This window comes from Pteronotus mesoamericanus, unplaced genomic scaffold (genome assembly GCF_021234165.1).
Source record: "Pteronotus mesoamericanus isolate MK-2021 breed Mesoamerican mustached bat unplaced genomic scaffold, CSHL_Meso_final scaffold_1186, whole genome shotgun sequence".
Taxonomy (NCBI): Eukaryota; Metazoa; Chordata; class Mammalia; order Chiroptera; family Mormoopidae; genus Pteronotus; species Pteronotus mesoamericanus.
In genome coordinates, this window is record NW_026555302.1 from 7,162,028 (window position 1) to 7,174,049 (window position 12,022).

Genomic DNA, 12,022 nt, shown 5'->3' on the forward strand with positions numbered 1-12,022 from the left:
AGGCTGCCCCTCAGTTGCCTTGGAAAATTGCCATTTTAAAATCTTGAGAGGCACAGCCACTGCCAATGTCTGTAAGGAAAATGCTTTGGCTGCCACAGCTAAGGCTGTCCCTCCCTCTGCTATCCAGGCCACGCTTTTATACAGTCTCAGCGCTCATGAATTCCCTGCGTTCCTTAGCACTCTCAAACGGCAAGCCTCAAAATTCACAGATAACACGAGAGAAAGTCAGGGAGTGCATCGCACTCTGACGACCGGAGGCACCCCCTAGGCGGCTCTCTGGTTGTTCCATGCATCCTGCTGCCCCACCTCGTTTACGTGTTCCATCCATGCCGGGAAGGACTGCAGAGATGATAACATCTGCAGATTCCAACTGGTTTACCGTGTTTTCCGAGAATCTCTCAGGACTCTGCCTTTACCTTGCGATGTGCACAGACCTGTTAAAATGGATGCGGGCAAGGAGACCTACCCCTCCTGGTTTCTTTTTCAGCCTTCAAAAGGATTGCATCCAACTTCCTGTTGTTCCCTAGTAAGAATATTATTTACTAATTTTGTAAGCTTTTTCCTGGGTGGATTGAAGTCTGTTATAGAAAGGCTGTCACCTTTGTTACTATTCTCCCGCCTGGTGGGAATACTGTATGCGGCACCCACTTCACAGAAGACGTATACAAGAAATCTCAAAGTTCTACCAGGTTAAACATGATTATACAGACCTGGTTATTCTCAAAGTACAAAGAAGTAGAGAAAGGAAACAGTCCTAAAAAAAAAAAATTAGGCTAGTACAAATCTTAAATGAACCAAAACCTTTCCTTGTGCCCAAATAAGCATGAGAATAACTCCCAACAGGTAAATTGGTTTGAACCCAAATGATTTCCAAATGCATGTTTGTCATAATATTGTGAGCAACTCAAAACCCATTATGAGTTGTCTGAAGTGTTATCATTTACAGGTATGTGAAGCATTCCCAGACCCTCCAGCCAGCTCAGCGTCAGCTCCTTCTCTGTTGGGGTCCTGACTCAGGTCCTCAGGAAAGACTTCACTGGATCTACGCTCAAGAGGACTCTCCCAGGTCTTCTGACCCCGCTACGTCATTGGAAAGTGCCAAGACCTTAAGACTTGGGTACGTGAGTCACAGCGGCAGGAGTGCCAGCGCCCACAGAGATCCGTTGGACCTGTCAGCTCCTCTCTTTGACCAAGCAGACCTAATAGCTGACCCGCAAAGCAGAGTGAGCCAAGTGCCTCTGCGTGAGATCATCAGCTGATTAACACACAAGAAAAAGTAACTAATTTAGCTGGGATTAGAAGGAGCTATTCTGAGATCTGTGCTCCTAGCAGGTGACTGATAACGTTATAGACTGGATCAGTCGCTGAGTTGAGAAACTGAGTTGCAATTGAGTGAAAAATAAGACAACGAAATCTTGAAGAATTGCACGGAGGTGCAAGCCAAATTTAACTCTTTCCAAGTAGCATTGGTTGGACTGAGAAATTGCTAAACCACATCTGTGATAGGACTGGTTATTTGGGTGTCTCTGTCATTGTTGCCTCTTATTGTTACATTGCTCTCTTTCTGTGTTATCCCTGGAGGCCCAGATGTTCTCAGATAACTCCCATTGCCCTGACTGTGGACAACAGTGGTTCCCTAGTTTAGAACTAGGCCACTGGTTGTACCAAACTGAACTTATCGAAAATGAATGTTACCAGGTGTTCTTGGACCGCATTAACAGGGCTGATTATTGCCCTGAGTGTTATCCCGATAATCCTGCTAATAGAAGCCTTGTTCTTCCTTGGTCTTTCCCACTTGAGTGGGCTCCCCAAAATCTTACCAGGTGGACCTTTGAAAAAGCTTGCCATCCATTTCTTCTGGGTCCTCCGCTGGTTAGAAAAAGGATACATGACTCTAGAATTGCTGGTTTTAACCCTGCATTACAGTTGATTTTGACTAGAACAGACACGACCTTAAACAAGAAACTTGGCCAAAGCAAATAACTTCTTAAACAGTCAAAATCACGGCAAGTCTAGAGGGTTTTGTACTAGCAACCCAAGGAAGATGGAAAAATGACTCCTTTTAAATCTGATCCAGACTGTCACTACTTTGGGGAACCGTTTAAATTGTTGGCTGTTACCATGGTCTACACCTGTTCTGTTCAGCATGAATTTAATCAGCATTGCAGCCAGACTGTTCACCTAGAACCAGATTATTTCATGTTCCCTATGTTTTGGAATTAGCTTACCCCTCCTAGAAAGCTCCACAACCTAATGATTGACATGTGACAAGGTCATGCTGGAGGAGGTGCCCCTAACCATGTCCTCCAGAATGGTATTTCTAGTGATAACTTCTGTGGGGAAGCATCTTCATTGTAGCTGGATTCTAGATTATTTTGGTGAAAACTAGACACTTTAATAAGACACTACGTTATTCTAAACCCCACCTCTTATACATTAATCAGCAATTTTATATATATATAATTTATTCATATATAATCATTTATCCATTGTTGGCTCTATTTGGCCTCTGTGTGGCATTGACATTATCGATAACTGGCCACTCGAGAGAAGTCCCGTTCTGCCAGGCAGTACCTACACAGGGACGCACAAGAACATGCAGAAGTGCCACTGTCTACACTTCTTGGCCCTGCAGAAACAAAGACTATCCTTAGAACGTCCTACCCAGGAAACGGAAAAGTACCCGTATGAGACAGGCGTTACCAAGCCTGACTCCACGTGTATTACGAGCAGTCTAAGGAAAGCATCTTTCTTAAAACTAAGAAGGTCTTGCTGGACATTAGCCACGTGCTGGCCTTCACTTGTGACAACTGTGGAACCAGAGATCGGGTTAAGAAACTTAGGACGAAACGGCTGAAAACATCTCAGAGGCCACTGAGCAACTTTAAAATTCCACTGAAGATGCTAGATAACCCAGTGCTTATGTAGCAACTCAGCAATGTTCTCAAGGTCCCAGGCTCTCTCACTTCTTCCCTCTGGGATCCTTATCACATTGGCTTTTGTCCTCATAGTATCTTCTGTGATTGCAGTGTGGCTTGCTGCTGCTTCAGGCATTTCAGTCCCAAAGGCTGGAGGTAGGAAGCAAAAAGATTTCTCCTTTCAAGAAGACCCTGTCTTACTTGGTAAGGAAATCTTTCTCAAAAGCCCCTCACCGATTTCTTCTTACATCTCATTAGAAGGTCCTGGCTCACAAGGGGGCCTGGGGAGCCAGGGAAAGGGATGGGGCTGGCAGTGCCTGGCTAGGGCACCCTGTCTCCCCGGAGAAAATGAGGGCTCTTTTAGGGAGGAGGAGGTGAGGAATGAATGGCTGTTTTTATGTAAGAAACCATGCCTGGCACCTGATATGAAACCTGAGTCTGTATAAAGAATGTACCCGAGATCTACCCTGTATCTATCTGCCTTATGTCTATGCTGGTGGAAGTTTCTCCTGTTATATTGCTGAATAAACTGTGTGGACTGCTAAACTGAGTGAAGACTAGTAGTTTATCATCAACCCTTGGATAAAAACTCCAAAGTGAAGATTTACTTTGAAGAATTGCTTTTGAGGATGGTCTTAGAATCAATATTATTGTCCTCTAAAGTTTTTCAGATCTATACTGAGAAACTCTCTATATATGTGGAATTTTAATTATCAGCAAAATAGAGGAAAAGTCTTCTGTTTTTGTATCTTACAGAAACTTTGATTCCTTAGGTTGTTCACGGGGCTCAGGAATTTGCATTTTATAAATAGTGCCTTAGGAGACCTGTGCAGGTGCTCTGTGGACCGGGCTTGGAGGGAGATAACAGCAGCCTTTCCATGGTGTTTAGATACTGGCTTAAAAGGATGGGAATTGGGTGCTGATAAAGCTGCAAGGTAGTGACTGTTACTATACCTTGCTGGTCACACAAACAGATTTCCCATCAGACTGAAAGTCACTTGATACTTCAGGATACAACTCAGTCACATTTCTTCTCATTAATTAAAGTGATTGCACTATTGTAGCCCTGCTCACAAGCAGTTCTGTGTGGTGTCGGTATAAGCCATGTGAATATATATGCAAAAGAAGCAAAAATATTAATTTTAATATTACAGTAAGAAGAGTACTTTGTCCTCAGACGTGATTATCACATACCTGCACAGATTTGCTCCCAGAAATAACAACATGTGGGAGAGTTCATAAAACTGAGCAAGGGAGAAAATTCAGAAAGCTTTGTAGCTTTTCAGCTTTGGTCCTTTCACTATGACCACACTTGGACTACAATCTAATTGTAGATTATCCTAGAATGCTCCAGAGTTAATGAATAGATGAATTTTAAAGTATAAGAATTAATGATACCGTCAAACTAATTTTTCTAAAATTTTCATAGCAAATGATCTGGAGGGTTAGCCACTATTTTGGATTATGCGAGCCACATCAGTCTCTTTCCCTACTGTGGAGGAGTTGCTAATATTACTCACACATAATAGTGGCCGTTTACAAGATGGCTTTTATAAATACTTCCTGGTATTTTATGGCAGACCCAGGAGTAGAAGGTTAATGGAAACACGCTGGGGCAGACGGGGAAGAAAATGTCTCCTCAAGAGAAAGTTGCCCGGGGTTGTGGGGGACTGTGTGAAGCTTCATCCCTAAGTCATAGGAGAAGGAATCCCAGGCAAGCAGGCAAGCCCAGGCGAAAAAAAGAACTCTGTGGCATCTAAAGAGTATGTGGCCATCAGCATGTTATAGGTACCAGTAAGGTGAGATGAGTCATACCCCTCCCGGCTCTTCAGTCTGCCCAGCGGCCCTCGGTCTCCGTGGGACCTTGGGCGTGCGACTCGAGAACAGCTTGTAGAGGAAGCAGACAGCCCTGCAGCCAGCTGACCTGGGTTTGCCTTCAAATTCTGGCTATTGCGTGACCCGGGGCAAGTTAACCTCTGCACCCGCTTCCTTCATCTGGAAAAGAGAAGGAATAACCATAGTCCGTACATCATAAGATTGTCATGAAGATTGAATGAGTTCATACACACAGTGCTTGGAAGGCTGCTTGGCCCAAAGAAGGCGCTCAATAAATGTTAGCAATTATTGTCGTTGTGTATGTTTTATGGTGTTTGTTTCCACAGCAGGATGGTAAATTGTTTGAGGGCCAAGATATCTGCTGCTTTTTATCTCCAGAGCCTAAGGTGGCATCGTTCATTAAAATAAGCTTTTAAAAATAGAAGAAAAGATACATGCTTGTTGGGCCCTGACTGCCACACATTTGTCCTGATGACATTTATATCTGAACTACCATCCTGGATGGACCTATTCTCTTACTCTCTTACATCCTTCTCAGCTGCTGAAGTTCTTATTTCTTTCTCCTTTTTAAAAGACATTTGCATCTCAGTGTTGCGGATACCAGTGCTTCCTGCTGCCCGCCTTCCCTCTTCTGCGGGTCTCTGCCAGCTCCCCACCCCCTCCCGCCCCTCCTGCTGCCTGGTCCCCGTGGCTAGGATGGACCAGAGGTTGGGTAAGGTCCTACTGTTTCCTAGCAGCTTTTCCTTGTCTTACCTCCTCCCAACTGGTTGTGACAAAATGTATGGGGGAATGTGGTTGGATGGTGACTCAGTTCATTGCTTCTCAGCTCAAAGAGCTACCATTGGAAGCCTTTTCTTATTCTTTTCCCCACAGAAGCCAATATATTTTATTACACATTTAAAAAAGTATTAACTGCAACATACAGGAAAGTGCAGAATATAACATTCACCGATGTACCTAGGTCACATGAACGTTTTGCCACATTTATCTCTGTGCTTTTAAAAGACACTTGACAGAGGTAGTCAAATCCCATCCTTGAAGCAAGCACTAAACGGAAGTTTGTGTCTATCCTTTCTATTTGTGTGTTTAATTTTTTGTATATATTAAACTGTACAGGGCACTAAAGAGAATTGGATACTTCTAAATTTTTATTATTCATAACATTTATATATATATATAAATATGTAATATGCATCTATTTGTAGAGTACTCTTACAACATATATGTTGGAGCCCGCGAGACTTGCTTGAATCCCTACAGTACAAGGGTCATTCCGTGCGCCAGACAATGAACACCTACCAGGTTGTCCCAGCATCACCACTGGTCCGAGGAGATGGAGCACGAAGGGTAGCCAGCAGAGGAGGCAGCGAGGCAAATTTGGGTAGCTCCTTAGAGAAGTGCCAGGATACTGAAATTCAGGCAGACATTCCTCATCCTGCCACCTGGTTCATGCTCCATGTGTGGAGAACAAAACCTCACTGTGGGACCTGTCTCAGGCCCTCCTGGAGACAGCTAAAGCAAACGATAAGCGTTCAGGGTCACAGGAAGTGGAGATGACTTCCGGTGATGAGCCTAAGTTTTCCTAAGTGGAAAAATGAATTCACCGTCACCCCCACATAGTGGCCACTGGAAACCAACATTTCACCATTGACCTTGAAAGGATTCCCCTAAACGTAAATGTTTTTCTGCCATGAGAAATACATGGGGTCTTCCATCAGTTCATTTTTGCAAAAGGTGCCTTCCAAGGTATCTCAGACGTAAGTACAGAATGGTTTTTCATGCTGCTGCAGAAAGTCTCCAACTTCCCCATTTCCATCAGGATGAGGCTCCGCCTCACTTCCATGATGAAGGGAGGTTCCGAGTGCGCACACTTCCTGGTACGGATTGGACACATTCAAAAGATTGACCTGCTTCTGGACTAGTGGCCTCCAGACCTCTCAGATACCACAGCATGACACGTGACACTTTGCAAAGGGCCTGAATACCAGGGGCTACAGGAACGGCCTGTACCTTGAGAGGACAAAGATGTTATCTCGAGCATTTGTAAGATTATAGGAATACCTGTGGTGGTTCCTTTGCAGGTGGTTTTTTTAAAGTACATTTTATTGATTATGCTATTATAGTTGTCCTATTTTTTTCTCCCCTTTAGCCCCCTCTGCCTAATACTCCTGTTACCTCCAGTGTTTCTCCCCACTTAGTTCATGTCCATGGGTTGTACGTACAAGGTTTTGGCCTCTCCATTTCCTATCCTATTCTAAACCTCCCCCAGTCTATTTTGTACCTAGCATTTATGCCTCTTATTCCCTGTACCTTTTCCCCCATTTTCCCCCTTCCCCCTCCCTGCTGATAAACTGATAACCCTCCAAGTGATCTCCATTTCTATGATTCTGTTCCTGTTCTAGTTGTTTGCTTCGTTTTTTCTTGTTTGTTTTTGGTTTTTTAGGTTCAGTTGTTGATAGTTGTGAATTTCTTGTCATTTTAGTGCTCATAGTTTTGATCTTTTTCTCAGATAAGTCCCTTTAACATTTCATAAATAAGGACTTGGTGATGGTAAATGCCTTTAATTTCCCCTTATCTGGGAAGCACTTTATCTGCCCTTCCATTCTAAAATGATAGCTTTGCTTGATGGAGAAATCTTGGATGTAGGTCCTTGCTTTTCATGACTTTGAATACTTCTTTCTAGCCCCCTCTTGCCTACAGGGTTTCTTTTGAGAAATCAGCTGATAGTCTTATGAAAACTCCTTTGTAGGTAACTGCCTTACTGCTTTTAAGATTCTCTCTTTATCTTTAATCTTTGGCATTTTATTTATGATATGTATTCCTGTGGTCCTCTTTGGGTCCAACTTGTTTTGGACTCTGAGCTTCCTGGACTTGTATGTCTGTTTCCTTCGCCAGATTGGGGATGTTTTCTCTCATTGTTTTTTTTCAAATAAGTTTTAAATTTCTTGCCCTTCCTCTTCTCCTCCTGGCACTCCAATGATTCAGATGTTGGTACATTTAAAGTTGTCCCAAAGGGTTCTAAGCCTCTCCTTGTATTTTTGAATTCTTGTTTTTTCATTCTGTTCCAGTTGAATGTTTATTTCTTCCTTTTGTTCCAAATTGTTGACTTGAGTCCTGGTTTTCTTCCCTCCACTGTTGGTTCCCTGTATATTTTTCTTTATTTCACTTTATATAGCCTTTGCTTCTTCCTTTATGTTGCTGCCAGACTCAATCATTTCTCTGAGCATCCTGATTACCAGTGTTTTGACTCTGCATCTGATAGGTTGGCTAGCTCCTCATCACTTAGTTCTTTTTCTGGAGTTTTGATCTGTTCTTTGGGCCATATTTCTTTTTCTTGGCGTCCCTGTTACATTCAAAGGGCAGGGCAACTCAGGTCGCTGTGTTGTGGCACTGTATGTGGGGGAGGGTCAGAGAGGGAACAATGCCTCTTGCTGGGCTCTCACCTGGCTTTCAGTCACTTCCCCTGCTTCCCACAAGTACTTGTGCCCTTCCAAGTGCTGCGCTGGTGCTGATTCCCCGATGGGCGGGCTTGTGTACATTCTAGGACCCTGTGGGCCCCTCCAATGGACTCTCCTGAAAGACTTGTGGTTTCTCTTGCTGCTGCAACCCCCCACAGGCTTTTATAGAGGTTTTGATGCTTTATTTTCTCCGTGCTGGAACCCTGGGTTGGGCAGTCTGTCTCCGTCCCCAGTTGTTCCTCACTGTTTTTCTCTGCTCATGAATGTGGGACCATCCAGGTTGCCAGCCACCCCCTCGCTGCACACCCTCTCCAGTCTCTGCCCCTCCTACTGGTCTGGATGAATGTTTCTTCTTTAAATCCTTTGTCAGACTTCCATACGGTTCGATTTTCCGGCAGTTCTCATTGTTTCTTCTTTTTAAATTGGTGGTTCTCCTTTTGGTTGTACAAGGAGGTAAAGCATATCTATCTACGTTTCCATCATGGCCAGAAGCCTGCAGATTGTTTATTGGCTGTGACCTAGAGTAGTACGTTTTGTTACCAAGTAATATGTTTTGAAAGCATTCTGTTGTAAGATTTATTGAGGATATTCTACATGCAATAAAATGTACAGATTTTAAATTTGATGACAATTTTAAGCACCACCTCAATAAAAATGTGAACACTTTCTTGGCCCCAACATGTTTTCTCATGCCCTGGTCCAGTCAGTTCTTCTCCCCCCAGGAAACACTGATCCTTTCTCTGTTACACGGTCCATAGGTGTACACATGCGGAGAGGAGGCCTGTCCCTAACTCCTCCCTGCCCTTCCTGTTTATAATTGGCACTGCTCTTCACTCACCCGTTCGTTCATATTCTTTTCCATTAAAATAGGGGGTTCTTACTCTACACCAGACACTGTGCTAGGCATTTGGGATCAAAATTTTAATTTTTAAGATTAAATTTCACAAAATTCTGTTGTGAGAAACATATAAAGAAGACTAGCCTGTCAAAATACAACACTTTACAAAACTCTTTCACATATATTTATTTTTGGTTTTTTATTGAGTTAAACTTGGTGTGTAACATATAAGCTCCTGGTGAATAGCATTATAATTCAATATCTATATACTACAAAGTGATCACCCCTGAAAGTTTTATTACCATCCTTCACCATGTAGTTGCCCCAGTACCTCTCTAGAAACCACCAATCTGTTCTCTGTATCTGTTAGTTTTATTTTTTGTTCTTTTTTTTTTTTAGATTACACATTAGTCAAATTGTATGGTATTTGTCTTTCTCCATCTGACTTACTTCATTTAGGTTCATCCATACAATTTGATTTTGTTGCAAAAGGCAGGATTTCATTCTTTTTTTATGGCTGGGTACTATTCCATTGTATATTTGTACCACATCTTTATCCATTCATCCACTGATGGACACGTAGGTTGTTTCCATATCTTGGCTGTTGTAAATAATGCTGCAATGAATATAGGGGTGCCTGTACCTTTTCAAATTCTTTGGACAAATACTCAGAAGTGGAATAGCTGGATCATATGGTAGTTCTTAATTTTTTTGAGGATCACATATACTTTTGTATTTAATCCTCATAGCAAGCTTTAATCATTTTTACAGATAATGAAGGTTAGGTAACTTCAGATAATAATTGTTTTTGAAAAAAAATAAGATTTTGACTATAAAATGATATAATTGTTTTTATTGCTTATAAATCGCCTCTGCTTTTGATTCCTTTTGTATGTGGCTCTTAATTTACATTTCAGACTTCTTGGAGTACTGCCTAAAAAGGCATTCTATAAAGAGATACTTCTCTATATTTTACAAAAGAATACCATTAAAAAGGCAGTAATGGAACTCCAAATGTGTGTTTCCTACTCTAAATACCAAGGCAATTATCTTAGTTTGCAGGTAGCCCCTGTGCATTGTTACTTAGCTCCTGACAGGAGCTAAAGATAAGCTCCTGACAAGTAAAGTCTGAGGAATTTATATTGGACAGAAACTGAAGACATACAGGACATCTCCAGTGAGTGAGTCAGCAGTGACTTAAATTTCTCTTCTTAGAATTACTTTTTATTTCAATTTCATAGATGTTCTCTTTAAGATTCTGGTCACTTGGTCTTATCCTTTCAGCCACACTGGAATGTTGTAGGAGATTATGGCATTCAAAGTTAATAATCTGAAGCTTTTTTCTATTTGTAGTCTAGAACATGGAACACGACCCTCAAGAAAGGCAGAAAATGTTTTTTCTTCACTAGAAAAAGTTTTAGAGAGGAAACACTACTGAAACCAAACAAATGTAATAAATAAAGCTGAAATTGGCATTTCTCCCATGTATAAATAAAAAGTCATTTACTTTTTTTTTCCATTATATTTTAGTGACTGTATATATGCCTTGTTTCCTGGGTCCACGGGAAGCATGAGTCTGTTGGGACCTGGGAGAAGACGAAAACAAGACATCTTCACAAGGAAAACCAGACACTAACAAAAAGTATCCCAAACTCTGAAGAGGCAGAAGACAAACATGGCGGAGAGAGGACTTGGGGATCCGCCAGAGGGTAAGATGAGTTTGTGCCGTGCGTGCTGACGTTGGTGCTGTAGGAAGCTAGGGCTGTCCTGAGGGAAAACCTCTGAAGACTGACTGAAATCTGAAAGTTTGGAAGTAAAACAGAAGTTAACTTAATTCATTAATTTAGTATGGTTATTCTTATTCTTTCATATTTACTGAATTTTACCATAATACCAGATCTTAATTATAAGTATGGTTACTGTTTTAGAGACTGGAATCTCTAAAACAGTAACCATACTTATAATTATACAGTATTGGAAGAATACAATGAAATTTAGAAAAAGATTGTAGGCAAATCTTTACTTATCTAAAAAAATCAAGATGGTTTTAAAAACTAAGAAAACAGTGATGTACTATATATTTAGAGGGGATTTTTCAATTATAGGGAAAGATGAAACTTAAATTCATCCTACTTATGTGTATACAGAGAATATATACAAAATTGGCAAAATATGTAGTAGATTTTTCAGATTCTCTTCTGAAGAGCATGTTTATTTAAATCGTTTACTAAGATGTTTTTTAAAAATATAAAAGAACAGTATCATGAACCTCCATGAATTCAACATCTAACTTCAACTATTACCTATATAATGCTGAATTTGTGGACTGCCTTGGAATATTTAAATGTGAATCCAAGATATTACATTATTTTATTTGTGAATAGTTTTCTTTTAAAAGTAGATTAAAAATAATAACCAAAATAGTATTATCACACCTAAAAAAATAAAAAGTTATTCCTTAATCTCATCACATATCCAGTGAGTATTCACATTTACTCACTTGTTTCGATCACAGTTGGTGCTTTTTTGTTTTTGTTTTTTCTTTTTATAGTAGGATCACACACTGCATTTGATTGATGTATCTTTTGGATTGCTTAATTTTTTAAAGTTTTATTATGAAAATTTCAAACATATAAAAGTAGAGAGAGGGATGAAATGAATCCCATGTAGCCATTGAACAGCTTCATATGCTGTCAACATAATGGCTTATATTGTTTCACCTAGATTCCCTCTCCTCCCCTTTCCCCCATATCATTTAATTGGAGCAAATTCTAGACCTGTAATTTTAGCCATAAATACTTGAATACTTATTTCTAAAAGGTAAGGCTTCTTTTAAAAAAAACACTATCACAATACCTTTATTGTTGTGAAAGATGAACAAAAAATTTCTTAATATCATCAAATATCTGGCATCCAGATTTTTCTGATTGTCTCATAAATATTTCCTTAACAATTGATTTCTTTGACACTGG

The 12,022-nt window shown here is 40.8% G+C and overlaps 2 protein-coding genes across 3 annotated transcripts in view; both read left to right on the forward strand.

Moving 5' to 3' along the window:
- The window catches only part of LOC129082001 (torsin-1A-interacting protein 2-like), a 30,341-nt gene that overhangs the window by 8,943 nt on the left and 9,376 nt on the right, over positions 1–12,022 (forward strand). Inside the window, exons 1-2 of one of the 2 annotated variants that reach the window (XM_054587703.1) lie at positions 981–1,117; positions 10,581–10,759. In XM_054587703.1, the coding sequence (XP_054443678.1) occupies positions 10,726–10,759 (34 nt within the window). In that variant the 5' untranslated portion in view covers positions 981–1,117; positions 10,581–10,725. Of the gene's footprint in view, positions 1–980; positions 1,118–10,580; positions 10,760–12,022 lie in introns of those variants that run through there. The other variant, XM_054587704.1, reaches the window with a different exon arrangement.
- On the forward strand, positions 1,111–4,129 carry LOC129082003 (torsin-1A-interacting protein 2). Its single transcript, XM_054587705.1, has one exon. It carries the CDS (start codon positions 1,588–1,590, stop codon positions 1,981–1,983), a length of 396 nt encoding a protein of 131 aa, XP_054443680.1. The 5' UTR covers positions 1,111–1,587; the 3' UTR covers positions 1,984–4,129.

Coding starts and splice junctions, on each gene's coding strand:
- LOC129082003 (XM_054587705.1), top strand. CDS start 1,588: ATGTTCTCAGATAACTCCCATTGCCCTGACTGTGGACAACAGTGGTTC.